The 15,252-nt window shown below is 37.0% G+C and overlaps 1 protein-coding gene across 3 annotated transcripts in view; it reads left to right on the top strand.

Annotated features, from left to right (window-relative positions):
• The window catches only part of LPCAT1 (lysophosphatidylcholine acyltransferase 1), a 51,886-nt gene extending 36,967 nt beyond the window's left edge, over positions 1-14,919 (top strand). Inside the window, exons 13-15 of one of the 3 annotated variants that reach the window (XM_088131397.1) lie at positions 171-309; positions 5,313-5,515; positions 9,374-14,919. In XM_088131397.1, the coding sequence (XP_087987523.1) occupies positions 171-309; positions 5,313-5,488 (315 nt within the window). In that variant the 3' untranslated portion in view covers positions 5,489-5,515; positions 9,374-14,919. Of the gene's footprint in view, positions 1-170; positions 310-5,312 lie in introns of all 3 variants that reach the window. The other 2 variants (XM_088131398.1, XM_088131396.1) reach the window with 2 other exon arrangements.
• The last annotated feature ends 333 nt before the right edge of the window (positions 14,920-15,252 follow it).

Raw genomic sequence — 15,252 nt, 5'->3', positions numbered from 1 at the left:
GAGGAAAATTCACACCATCTTGGGGTGGAAAAAACTCATGTAGTTGGAAATGAAATGAAGCTTGTATTGCTTTGAGATAGCAAACTTAATATTTTACTTCATGTCTCATGTTTAGTAATAAACATGTTTCTTTTCTGGAACATCAAATAATAGGTGTGTGTATTTTACAGATGTATCAGTCAGAAACTGGTGGTATAACAGAACAAGATTTAACTTGCATTCTGAAGACTGCCATGGGTGTTTCAGACCTTAATGTGTCAAATCTATTTAAAGCTATAGACGATAAAGAAAAAGGGGAAATTGCATATGGTAAGTCTATGAAACTATTTCCATAAAAGATTGTTGTGTATAGAAATCAGGCAAGACAACTGGAAATGAAAACTACCTGAACAGATAGAGGAAACCACGCCCGCACCAAAGCTGGCAGGGCAAGCTACTGTATTATAAACAGGCAGCAAACCCCCCACTCACTTGCAGTGATGATGTTACCTAGTTGAGTGATGAAATGTCTGCAAGTGAACAACTAAGTTCAGAGAGCACCAAGAACTGCAATCCTGAGCTACATATATTCTCTTCTATTGGTACCTGAATGAGGCTCAGTACTAGAATTGGAATTGGAAAGGGAAGAAGACAACTTCAAAGTTACTGTGCCTTTCTTTCTTCTGTTATAGTTACATTTGGAGCATGCACTTTGCTTGTTCGTTTATTTATTTATATAGAGCGTGTGGCTTATTTATGCCCACTCCGTACATATAAACACATAAATGATGTTATATAGAATATACTGCACTGCATACAGTGTGGTGTTGTTCATTGGTATTGGAGCCTTACGACACTGAAAGATGGGTTACAACTACTTTGCAGTGTTACCCATTGCTTTTAATTGCCCACATTGCATATAAATGAATTAAATAAAGAAGCATTCTTGAGAGAGAATTGTTTATGGCAGTCCTGCAGTGTAATATGCAATATTGCAAAACCAATATTGTGACTCCTACTCAGTCCTGCTACCACATTTCCTAAGTTGCCCTATGATATGCCTTGCTAGGTTAAATCAGGTGCTTGGTTGCAAATTTTTCTAGCCCCTGCTAAAACAACTAACATACATCCATGTTTCTTACACATTAGACATTCCCATATGGGCTATGCAGAAATCTATACTATCTATACAAAAATCATAAAATACTCTGGGCTTTAATTTAGTACAGAAAAAGTATATACTATTTATTTTTTTCTGTTCTTAATTAAAACCCAAAGGTTTTTTATTATTATTATTTCTTTTACCACTTCTCTCTGATTTACACCTAACTAGTATGATAGACCCCTTCATGGATCACTGCCTTGTTGTGGCGAAGGGGCTTGCGTAACTCAGTGAAGCCATGAGCTATACCGTGCAGGGCCACCCAAGACAGACAGGTCATGACAGAGTTCTGACAAAATGTGGTCCACTGGAGAAGGAAATAGCAACCCACTCCAGTATCCTTGCCAAGAAAACCCCATGGACAATGTTAAAAGGCTAAAAGATATGACACCGGAAGATGAGCCCCTCAGGTCGGAAGGTGTCCAATATGCTACTGGGGAAGAGCGGAGGGCATTTCCAAGTAGCTCCAGAAAGAGTGAAGCGGCTGGGCCAAAGCCGAAAGGACGTTCAGCTGTGGATGTATCTGGAAGCGAAAAGAAGGTCCGATGCTGTAAAGAACAATATTGTATAGGTACCTGGGATGTAAGATCTATGAACCAAGGCAAGCTGGATGTGGTCAAACATGAGATGACAAGATTGAACGTCGACATCTTGGGAATCAGCAAATTGAAATGGACGGGAATGGGTGAATTTAATTCAGGTGACCATTATATCTACTACTGTGGCCAAGAAACCCTTAGAAGAAATGGAGTTGCACTCATAGTCAATAAGAGAGTGGGAAAGGCAGTAATGGGGTACAACCTCAAAAACGACAGAATGATCTCAGTGCGTATCCAAGGCAAACCATTCAACATCACAGTAATCCAAGTCTATGCCCCAACCACTGATGCCGAAGAAGCTGAAGTTGACCACTTCTATGAAGACCTACAACACCTTCTAGAACTAGCACCAAAAAAAGATGTCCTTTTCATCATAGGGGATTGGAATGCTAAAGTAGGAAGTCAAGGAGTAATCGGAATAACAGGCAAGTTTGGCCTTGGAGCACAAAATGAAGCAGGGCAAAGGCTAATAGAATTCTGTCAAGAGGACAAGCTAGTCATAGCAAACACTCTTTTCCAACAACACAAGAGACGACTCTACACATGGACATCACCAGATGGTCAATACCGAAACCAGATTGATTACATACTTTGCAGCCAAAGATGGAGAAGCTCTATACAGACAGCAAAGACAAGACCAGGAGCTGACTGTGGCTCAGATCATGAGCTTCTTACTGCAAAATTTAGGCTTAAATTGAAGAATGTAGGGAAAACCACTAGACCACTCAGGTATGACTTAGATCATATTCCTTGTGAGTATACAGTGAAGGTGATGAATAGATTTAGGGGATTAGATTTGGTAGACAAAGTGCCTGAAGAACTATGGACGGAGGTCTGTAACATTGTACAGGAGGCAGCAACTAAAACCATCCCAAGGAAAAAGAAATGCAAGAAAGCAAAATGGCTGTCTGATGAGGCATTACAAATAGCTGTGGAAAGAAGGAATGTGAAAAGCAAGGGTGAAAGGGAAAGATATAAGCAACTGAATGCAGATTTCCAGAGAATAGCAAGGAGAGATAAGAAGGCCTTCTTAAATGAACAATGCAAAGAAATCGAGGAAAACAATAGAATGGGGAAGACTAGAGATCTCTTCAAGAAAATTGGAGATATCAAAGGAACGTTTAGTGCAAAGATGGGCATGATAAAGGACAAAAAAGGCAGGGACCTAACAGAAGCAGAAGAGATTAAGAAGAGGTGGCAAGAATACACAGAAGAACTATACAAGAAAGATCTTAATGTCCCTGATGTCCATGCTGGTGTGGTCAGTGACCTTGAGCCAGACATCCTAGAGAGTGAAGTCAAGTGGGCCTTAGGGAAGCATTGCTAACAACAAAGCTAGTGGAGATGACAGTATTCCAGCTGAGTTATTTCAAATACTAAAAGATGATGCTGTTAAAGTGCTGCACTCAATATGCCAGCAAGTTTGGAAAACGCAACAGTGGCCATGGGATTGGAAAAGGTCAGTTTACGTTCCAATTCCAAAGAAGGGCAATGCCAAAGAATGCTCAAATTATCGCACAATTGCACTCATTTCACATGCTAGCAAGGTTATGCTCAAAATCCTACAAGCTAGGCTTTAGCAGTATGTGAACCAAGAACTACCGAATGTACAAGCTGGGTTTCGAAGAGGCAGAGGAACTAGAGATCAAATTGCCAACATTCGCTGGATCATGGAGAAAGCACGAGAGTTCCAGAAAAACATCTACTTCTGCTTCATTGACTATGCAAAAGCCTTTGATTGTGTGGATCACAACAAACTGTGGCAAATTCTTAAAGAGATGGGGGTACCAGACCATCTTACCTGTCTCCTGAGAAATCTGTATGCGGGCCAAGAAGCAACAGTTAGAACCAGTCACGGAACAACCGATTGGTTCAAAATAGGGAAAGGAGTACGACAAGGCTGTATACTGTCACCCTGCTTATTTAACCTATATGCAGAGTACATCATGAGAAATGCCAGGCTGGAAGAATCACAAGCCGGAATTAAGATTGCAGGGAGAATCATCAATAACCTCAGATATGCAGACGATACCACCCTAATGGCAGAAAGTGAAGAAGAACTAAAGAGCCTCTTGATGAGGGTGAAAGAGGAGAGTGCGAAAGCTGGCTTGAAACTCAACATTAAAAAAACTAAGATCATGGCATCTGGACCCATCAATTCCTGGCAAATAGAAGGGGTAGAAATGGAAGCAGTAACAGACTTCATTTATTTGGGCTCCAAGATCACCGCAGACGGAGACTGCAGCCATGAAATTAAAAGACGCTTGCTCCTTGGAAGGAAAGCTATGGCAAAACTAGACAGCATATTAAAAAGCAGAGACGTCACCTTGCCGACAAAGATCCACATAGTCAAAGCTATGGTTTTTCCAGTAGTAATGTATGGCTGTGAGAGCTGGACCATAAAGAAGGCTGAGTGCCGAAGAATTGATGCCTTTGGACTGTGGTGCTGGAGAAGACTCTTACGAGTTCCCTGGACTGCTAGGAGGTCAAACCAGTCAATCTTAAAGGAAATCAACCCTGATTGTTCATTGGAAGGACTGATAATGAAGCTCAAGCTCAGATACTTTGGTCACCTAATGCGAAGAGAGGAGTCTTTGGAAAAGACCCTGATGCTGGGAAAGATTGAAGGTAAAAGGAGAAGAGGACGGCAGAGGATGAGATGGTTAGATAGCATCACTGAAGCAATGAGCATGAAACTGAGCAAACTCAGGGAGGCAGTGAAGGACAGGAAGGCCTGGCGCAATATGGTTCATGGGGTCACAAAGAGTCGGACATGACTTAACGACTGAACAACAACAACAACAGTATGATAGAAGTGATATATAGAAATTGGGAAATAGATACTACAACAGATTTTGAATTGCATTCCAAGGAATTCTGAAGCATCCTGGGATTTCTTGCTGAAAAGATAGGCAACAATGGATAAATATAATTGCTGAAAGCTTGTTAATCATTTTTGACATTTTTCTTCAGCAATTATGCAATTATGAAAATATAATGTAATCTTAGGATGCATAATCTAACTTGAGATAGGCAGTTTTCAGAGAAGAGAAAATTTGAAAGCTCATAAGCAGTAGGAATTGTAGTTGGCTTTGACAAAAAGATAATGCTGTTTCTATATTGTATCCTCTCAGAGGATATTGTGGATCAAGAGAAACAGTGTACACCATGGAAAACAAAAATGGTTTCAAAAACACTCTTACCCTATTGTTGTTCTTTAACTTTGGTTCCTTCAGAGTGATGATGATGTCTAAAAGGCCCTTTTACAATTATGCACCCTACAGTGTATTGCTCCAAATATTCTGCATTTATTCAGTTAACAAGTTCATCTTAAACATATTCCCTAAAGATAGATAAATTGTAACTTAGCCATGCTTAGAGTAAACCTACTGAAATCAGTTGGATCAATTACTAACCAGAAATTTAGTTTCCACTGATTTCAGTAGACCTAAAGCGTAACTAATTTTTCATACAGTTCATTATATACAATAGTTTTATTACGCCTTATGATATAGCAAAAAAATTGATAGTTTCAATAATCAACATTTTAATTATCTTTTTTCTATTTCTAGATGATTTCTATCATTTTACTGAAATGTACCCAAACTTTGCTGAAGAGTACCTATATCCTGATCAAATGGAGTCTAAAAGTTGTTTGGAAACCCCTGCTCCTAATGGCTTCTGTGCAGATTTCAGCCCAGAAATTACTGAAGATAGAAGAAATTGCCTACAGAAAAAAATGAATTAATATTAATAATTCTGTCATCCTCTTGTGGTGAGAGGAGTACGTCCTATCTAGGGCTTTTCATAGTCATGCAGCTATATAACCTGAAGTATGTGAGAAAGCTGTATGTGTGTATGTGTGAGTGAGAGGAAAGAAAGAAAGAAAGAAAGAAAGAAAGAAAGAAAGAAAGAAAGAAAGAGAGAAAGAAAGAAAGAAAGAAAGAAAGAAAGAAAGAAAGAAAGAAAGAAAGGCGTATATGAATATTTTACTGCATTAATGAGCATCTTTGGGCTTCCTATTGGGAAGATCTCATTTTTCCATCAGCAACTTGGAAAGTAAAGAATGTAAACAAACTTTAATTTGTATACTTAAACAGAAGATGCTTGCATATTTATATTCATTGTTTAATTTCATGTACAAAATGTCCTACAAAGTGTGCATGTGAAAAAAAAATACTGTAGCTCCTATGGTGTCAAGTGCACTTCGGTGATTAGTGTTATCCCTATTTAGGGAATTCTTTGTGGGCCAGGTTCTGCTTTCCTTTTTTTACAAGGCAACATTGACTACTGCTGTCAATGGCCTTCGGAGCAAGGCAAGCTCAATTTCACCTTTTCGGTTTTATTTCAGTAGGTAGCTAAAGGGGAAAAAGTATGCAAAAAATATTTTTTACCTAAGGAATTGTTTTTATTATGTTTCCTTGTAAAATGACCTTTTTTTGAACTTTTCAGTCCATCTTAATATCAAAAACAGTAAGGGAAGTTATCAGGATTGTGTGCATTTTATGCTAAAAACCCAGATTTGATACTTCAGAAAAGCTGAATTCCAAAGTCTGTCTCAATCATATGAATTAGGTATATTTCTGTATTTTGTGCTGATTGGCTAATGGGTAAAGGAAGGTGAACAAAGGCAAAAAAAATGGATGCAGGCATAAGAAACACTGCTTCTGACAACTAGAAATTCAGATTGTTCTCAGCCTTACAATCTAGAAACATGCCTTTTTAAAGTTTAAAATTCTCAGGATAGCAAAATCTGCACTTAAATTAGAATTTCTATATTTCTGGGTGGATCATGGAATACACACAGCCTGTCTTCTCTGTCACTGCTGCATTTGGGTGTTCTGGGCAATGATAATTAAACAAGGGCCATTTAAAAAGCTTCAATGGCTTTTTGCACAGAATGAAATTTTGTATTAGATTGAACAGGCATAAAATAAACTTGCTGTATCCTAAATATTTTTCATACCATTCCTTAGAGGTCACCAGTTTTAGCTATATAATTTTCAGTGGAAAGATATTTTTTTTTTGCACTATATCTGTTTTTTTCTATAATCCCTGATTTTGTCATTACTTTTCACTGAAAAATTGCAGGTTTGCAAAATGTTTTTAATAAAAAACAGTTGTTTCAAGTTTGAAGTGGGATGTTCAGCTATTCCAGAAGTTAATTTCAGTCTCAGGATGGAAATATGATGAGATCAGAAGGCCTGTTTCAACCTCAGAACTATTTAAAACTCAAAATAGAACATTTTAAGCTGAAAAGATTTCAGATTCAAGTTATTTTGCAGACTCCTAGTGAAAAACAATGTCCTGGTTCAAACAAGACACTAAAGGTAGTGCTGTTCACTGCTTCTTTACGTAAAAGCTGGCCTGTTACATTTTGTATATGAATCTCTCTCCTTCCATAGCCAATAGGATCGTATAATTTTGAGTAGCTTTTTAGATTGTACACATTTCTTTTTTAATGTGCTCACTTGTTTATGAAATCCTGAAAATACACATACGTTTCTTTCATCTATTCTTTAAAGAAAAACTTTAAATAATTTTTTAAAACTTTAAAGAAGGAAAAGAATTTTATTTCCCCCTTAATCTAGTCTGTGGGATATACTTACCACTATTTAATAAATATTATCTCTTCCCATTAATTCAGTTTATTTCTCAGGAACTCCATCACACTCTTTCACTAAGGCAATTCTCTCATCTATCAGTCACACAATTCTTTGCCTCTACTCTGGGTGTTTCCATTATAAATAGCTATTCTGGAAAATTGCATCCACAAAAACATTTTAATGCAAGCAATTTGGTACAATGACTAAATTTAGATTTTAGTATTATAATCACAGACCAATTGAAATTAAAAAACACCAATATACAATATATCTCACACACACACACACACACAGAGGAAAGTGAAAAACTGTATTTTAAAAAAAAGTTTAATTGTTTTGAGGTGGGTATTATTGCTGCTACTCTGGCAGTGTGGTACCTGCAAGTTAATACTGCACATAGAATGTACACACAGAAAGTTCCATAAATGTAAGGTACTGATAGTGTTGGAAGTACCTTCTGTGTCCTTCACCTCCATCTTGTAGCCCCAGACACCATCTGAGATGCTCTTTTGTTCCAGAACTCAAAAGCAGCAATTTCCTTCTAAACAACATTCTAAAGAAATGAGGTTTATTTACATGCCTGCTCTGTTTAGTCACTCATATTCTATTAATTGGCATAAAGATAATACTGCTTCTCTTAAATGTGAACATCTGTGCAAAGAGCTTTTTTGAAACGTGTAGGGTAGTGTATTTCAAGATTGGGACCAAAGATTTTTTCCCCCCTTTTGGGTTGAAAGAGCTGCTATGATCACTTCAGGCCTTCTGCTTTTAGCGGGAGCAGCTTCTGATAGATTTTAGACTGACTGTGGGATAATGACTATATTAATATAGAGTCCTACTTGTGCAAGTAATTGCCACAGCATTTTTATATTTCCCGCTATCATTTATATGTTAATGTAGGGGTGAGTTTTTTTCATAATGTTTCAAAACATAAAGGTTTTTACATACAGTAGCAGGAATGAACCTCTTGCTATCAAGTTGCTATTATTTTGCTAGTAATGCTCTTTCTGAAGAGCATATGGAGAAGAAGGTTTTTAAAAAACCAAATCCTCCTCAGATTTTCACAGCTGAAATCTATTTAGAATTTGAAATATATAATATCTTCTATTTTAAAATTATTTGGGTAGGATGGGATAAGGATAATGCAGATGAAGGCTATGTTCAATAGTATTACTATGGAATTAGCCACAGAATGATGCGTGTCCTCTTGTTTTACCCATTTTGCCAAATTAGATATACAGTTTTGTGATGATATGGATGATCATTTGCATAAATGAATCTTAGCTGAAGTAATCTAATACATATATAACTCTGATTCTCCTTCCCTCCTGTTCAGTGAGTTACACTGCACACTGCAAAGTATCAGTTATTGAAAATGCTGTTTTTCCTTAAAACCAAAATACTGATTTTAAAGAAACCTCAATCTCAGAAATCCATTCATGTTGAAAATAGTGGTAATTCATTATTCTCAAGCATTTCTTCTAATAGTGAATATATTCTCTGGTCGTTGATTCTTAACTCACCAAAGGAGTGTGATCCAACTTCGAGAAAGGAAAGAGAAGGCAGAGAAATACCCTTAGATTAATGCTGTTAGGTGGGAGAACAAGATAGAATTAATGTCTTTATAACTGGGCATGGCTAGCTGACCTCAAGGATAGGATCCCATAACATAGTAACATCTTGTTGAAGGCCTTATTTGTAATTCACAATGGCCACCACAGTTGTCACTGGTATCACTTCCTTGTATGTAAGGAAATTCTACAGTACTACAGTTGAGTAGGAAATACAGCCACTTTCAGGGTTAGGAACTCTTAAATCTTAAAAATCCTTAGTAAACAGAATCAATGGGAAGGCATTATGCAGGAAAGTTTGGGCAGAGGAATTTCCAGTAGAGAGAGCTACAAAGTTTATTAGAATGCTTTATTATATAACCAGAGAGTCAGATTCTACGCTAGGAAAACAAAAAGCCTCATAGAAAGGAAACCCACTTGCTAAATTTGTATTCTTGTTTCTCTATTTCACCAAAGGCCTTGGAAAAACAAAACAGCAATATGCCAAGGCCCAGGACTTGTGCCAGCTCAATTAGCTATCTGAAGAGAGATTCAGAGAAGAACTACCATCTGCTTCAAAATCAACTAACAGTGAGCTGTACATCAGGGCTGCATTCTCCTCCTTTCCCCCCCTTGATTCCTATTAAGGCAGAGAAAACTTCCCACCTTATAGAGTGTTTTTTATTGCGTTCTCTGTGATTCATATATATGGGTTATGCATGCATGCAGAGCCCTGTCCGGACCACCTAGAGCTATAAAATTATTAGCAGGAACGCCACCTTCTATGTGTACCATTGCACATGACTAGGTGCAAGTCACACCAAACCCCCCACTACATTTTTGACAGTCACAGTAATAGTGCATTTGTCTTCCGAGTTCTTGTCTGAATCTAAAATATTTTTCTGCATCCATTTGTTTATTGTCTTATTCCTTTTCTATTTCTCCTTGCAGAGGATGGGCGTTGTTTCCCCCCTCGTGGATAAGCTTTCTGGTCTCTGCCTTTTGGCCTTGAAGGTCCTATTCCACAAGTGCCACTGTTGTGGAAGGAAGATTCACTCTTCAGATAGATCTTTTTTGTCTTGGGAAAAGTGATGCAGTAAACTCTTGTAAGCACTGCCAAGCATTCTCAGACAGGTTCAGCATAATAATTTGTCTTGGTTGTCAGCTGTTCCTTGAGAACAAGCATGTAGATGGCAGATTCTGGCACTTCTTCCTCCCCTAAAAACCTGTTGTGTCCCAGAAACTGCCTGAACACTCCTTCCTCTCTTCTTGATTGCATTGAAGCTTGTCTTTGATAGAAAATATCAAGCTTCTACTGTATTACTACTTGTACCAGAGGAATTGCTCACTAAATGGACAAAGCCTTCTAAAAAACTTGTCCCACTCAAGCCTGAGCAGGGCAAAGCTAGTGGGGGGAAATCAGGGTTCTGTAGTCTCCCTGATACAGGTTCTATCTTGAATCCTTCTCATTGCCCTCTTTCTCCATTTCCTCCCTCCACCATTGCTAGATTCACCTGTCTGAACCGCATAATCTTCCTCAATCCTAAGACTCAGTATCAGAGGGAGAGCTTCATAATAGATCTCCAGATTATTCTTTTACAACAGAAAAAGTTGGGATGAAGACCTTTTCCCATCTCAATCTCTGCATAGTCAAGATCAAAGCTGGATGTCTTATGAACATGCTCCTTTAGCGGGACACCTCTTTCTCATTTCCATAAGTTTCATGTTTTCTCACCAGTGTTCCAGCAATTAAAATTGGGTCTTATAGCATCAACTTTGCCTTGATTTTGATTACTTTTCCCATCTTATTAAAAATACTGTTTTTTCCATATGATTATCATCATCACTTTTCAATGCTAAACCAGCAATTTCCCACATGGAATGGTTTATGTCCCTAGGATGTGGCTCCTTCAAAGCAGAACTGACATCTGAGTTTTACTTGTCCAGGCCCCTAGCTCAAATGTAACAAAGTTTATACTCACAGATTGGAATTATATCTTCCAATGTTCCTCAACCCCGGAATATTATATATATTTGAAAGGGATTGCCAAATCTGATTAAAATACCTGTCTCCCAATTCTGTTGTGGAGGTATCTTAATCCAATTCTCACTGACAGCAAAACCTGCATGCATGGGTAAGGAGGAAAGTTTTGGACACAAGTTATAATCTTCAGAGATACTCTTTGCATTGCAAACTATCCAGCTTGTATAATGAAATACAATTTTTACAGGAGTTTCCTACTAGCCTACTTGCTAGATGACAAGTATAAGATAATCCCAGTTTCTCCAGACTGAAGGAGCTCAGTTAGCTTTAAAAAAAAAAACAACCACCACCTTATTTCTGCTGATGTCAGCCATGTGAGATAATCCAGACAGGAAACATGCCCAGATGAACTAATTCTACTAGCTCAAGAAACTAGGGAGGGACCCTTCTGAGACATTTGCCATGCCCACATTCCTTCTGTGGGCTAAGCTGCCTTTTATCTGACTGTTCCCCTGGCTGTGGCTCTTCCTCTTGTCTCCCAAGTTCATTCCCACATACCATTGCAGCTTTCCACAAACTCATTCAATAGCTGAAGTTAAGGCATCACCATTTGTTGTTACACCTGGACTCTGCTGTATTGAGCTCTTGGAAGCCAAAGCCTGGATTGAGAATCTCATATATAATATAGAGGGGCTGTTCAGTACTAAGATTGATGGTGCCTCAGACAAGAATCAAAAACTTCTAGCATATAAATGAGGACTATAACAACCCTGTTTCAGTCTTTCAACTATCCAGGGTCCTGCTTTCATCTCAAGCAGAAATCTCCAGTGGTACAGAGGAAGCAGCTGTGTCATAACATACCCCAGAACTCTCTCTGCACATCAGAACATCTATCCCATCCTGTACAACAGAGCCATAGGTGCCAAACGTATAATATTGGACTGTCTTTCACTCATCTGCTGAACTCAGAAACCACTTTGCTCACTTTCAGTATATGTTGACTGACCTATTCTTCACTAGTTCTAATCTTCAGTATTTTTACTGATTACTTGGTTGAAGAAAGGAAGGGAATGCTTGCCACATTTGTAGATGATGCAGAATTAGGTGAGATAGCTAACGTCCTAGAAGACAGAATTAAATTTGAAACAATCTTGATAGGTTAAAGGAATGGACTGAAAGTAGCAGAATGACATTTGACAAAGAGAAATGTAAAATTCTTAAGCAATCAAATGCACAGGATACGTGGCTTGGTAATACAGTACTAATAAAAATACCTTGGAATAGCAGTTGAATGCAGATTAAATATGAGCCAACAAAATGATATGCTGCAAAAAAGGCAAATGCAGTGTTAGACTTCAACAACATTGTCCGCCAAATAATCCTTTTTCGTATTTCCCACTACCATAGTTCTACACACTTGTGGCATTTCATAAGCCAGTTCATGCAGTTTCTACTTCCTCTTTCCTCAAATGTATTTTCCATTAATTCTGTTGGAGGTTAACCTATCTTCTAATCATTTTTCATTCCTTCTCTTCCTATAGTCACTGTACTTTTATCCTCATTTCTTTCACTCCTTTCACATCCATTTTTCCCCAAGACCCACTCTTGACACTGCCAAAAGAAACCAGTCTCCCTAACCACTCTCATACCACTCTATGCAAAGTCAGATCTCTAATCTAGTGACTTGATATGTCTAGACTAGAATGTAAAGCAGTGTGCTGACATACACTTAGTTCATTACAAAATATTGATTTTATGGCTTTGCTATTATAACCACTTATTGGAAAGATTATAATAACTGTAGCTGTAGTCCCCTATTGAATCTAGTGGTTTGGTGTCTTCTGACTATTAACCACTCAATCCTGTCTTGTGCACTGTAGTCCATCTACAGTAGGTGGTATAATACAAAACATGGGATAGGTGGTATAATACACTCATGGGATTATTCACAATCCAGAACCAGCCCTTTGGTTAAGGTAAACTCCATCAACTATCCTGAAGGAGCTATTCCTTCTCCAGGTCAAGAGTTCAAATACATCCTCTCATACAAGTTTCTCGTTCACTATCGATTCAGCTTCTGACATGAGCTATCCGTAACATTTCCCTAAAGCTTTGTGGCTCCTCTTCTATCACATAATGTTGTAAATCTCATTGTAGAAAAACTATTTGTGACAATTTCATAGACAACAAATATAAAGAAGCCAGCACCTTTTGAATTTTCCAAATTAAAATTAAAAAACAAAATTGTCTTATATTGATGGGATTTCACAAGGAATAGACTGTGTCTAAAACGTTAGAATCTTGTAGTTCCATTAAAAATATCTTCGGTTTATATTGACTATGCTTTTTTTCTCTGAACACCTTTAGGAGAGTAAAGCCCATTATTGAAAATAATTATTACACATGAAAATGTGTAACAGTCTTATCTTGACGTTTATCATTTAGGGACTACACATAGGCAACTGCTTTTGTGGCCTAAACATCTACTAGATTTGTATAAAAACCTTTATAAATTCCAAATTAAAGCAAATTACTTTATTTTAAAGGGACCATTTTACATGTTTTTACATAATGCATATGATATTTTCATATGTATTATGGGGAGAAATGTAGTTTGAGAGGGGCATAAAACATTGAATCATTAAAGGTTTTAGACCCTTTCTAAATTGTTGTGACAAGATCAAACTGCAGTGGCTAGTTACATCTAGCATAACCATATTTCTAGACTTTAAAAAGTATTTAAAAGATCAGTAATTTCTCTTTAAACACTTTGAGATTATTTTGTTATGGTTATACCTAATCTGAATCACTGCTTGAAGACAAGTAATGATTCAGTCCTATACCCACTTACCTCTCAGTAAGTCATGAGTTGACATGTTTAGAATTTTTCTATAAATTTACATTTGGACCAATAACCTTTGCTAATATGACAGTAGCTATTAATTGTACTATCTGACAGGAGATCTAACAGGATAGATTCAAATGGTAGTTAAATAAATGCTGTATGTTTCATGACAGTCAATATTGCTGAATGAAGTCCTGTATTTAAAAAGAAAATTATTCTGAGGAGAGTTTTCCAATGCAGTATCTTTGCATCCATTGTATGATTAAATGAAGAATCCTGGATCAATGCATTTCTGATACAAATATATATTTTTTGCTGAGTTTCTGGTTTGCACATGTATATAGACATTGTTTTTATTATAAAAGAAACATCATTAACCACAGTCTAAATAGGAAAATATGTCCCTAAACTTGCTATGTTAGCAAATAAATGTTTGGGATGAGGACCATGTATCAACTGTTGCTAATGATGTCCTGTTGGCATTGCAGTGCAATCCAGAAGTGCAAGTATAGTCATGTTTCAAAGCTGAAATATTTCACTTCATTGTCTTTACTGAAATAACCTTTCAAATATTTTTTTTTGTACTGTGTCTTTAAGTTTATACATTCTGATTATACCTGGTATCAGTACTATTCATTGATTTCCTAAAGGAAATACCTCACTTTGAGCAATCTTTTTGTAACTGTCAAGTGAGTAGAACTCTATGTCTTTATTACTAATTGTAAAATGCTATAAACTGAACCAAGCCAAGGAACAAAATAATCATGGCTTTTATGGTTTACCATTGTGAGACTCTGATTTCCTTAAAATAAATTCTGTGTTTGTTTATAAGAATTAGGTCTTCAAGATTTTAATTATGCATTGTGGCATCACTGGGCATTTTACCCTGGTTGGATTTTTTTTTTTAATTTCACTGGATTCCAGTAAACCTAATTTTGAATGTGAATACAAATTAAAAGAATGGGGAAATAAAGACTTCGTAGTTTTTGTGTATTTTTTTAATACTATGAAATTCATACTTTTTGAAATACGATGCACAACCAGATTATATAATAAAAGCAGACCTCTAGTTTCTGTGGAATTGCCATTGTTCCACATTAATAATACAAGTAAACCGAGGAGGCTGAAATGAAATCTTGAAGGAAGCAGATGTTTTACAATGTCATGATCAATAAACTTAGTCTATTAATTGGTGTTAATGGCTGTTCAACTAATTTACATTTTCAACAGTGTTTCAATTGCAAATCTAGGCTGAAAACCAATTCAACACATCAAGGATTTATATAAGAAGTCAGATGACATTAAATCAGCTGCTTGTTAAAATCTTATCTAATCCAAACTACATTAAAAGGATTTTCACACTTAAATTAGGATTCTTTTAAAATGCAAATAACAGGTTCTGTTTTCAGCATTGTAACAGGCAGGGTGTATAAGTGGGTTGATTACAATCCTGAAGTAGACTCTTAATATTGGCGCATGCTATGTGTTGGGAATCCCTGACGCATTTATCATGTCTGGCTGTCTTAA

The sequence above is a fragment of the Python bivittatus genome, unplaced genomic scaffold (assembly GCF_059951505.1).
Source record: "Python bivittatus isolate LINGU-HERP-01145 unplaced genomic scaffold, Pbiv_v1 ctg000960_np1212, whole genome shotgun sequence".
NCBI classification, from domain to species: Eukaryota; Metazoa; Chordata; class Lepidosauria; order Squamata; family Pythonidae; genus Python; species Python bivittatus.
Note: the sequence above shows the minus strand (reverse complement) of the source record. Positions and strands in the feature narration are given on the sequence as shown.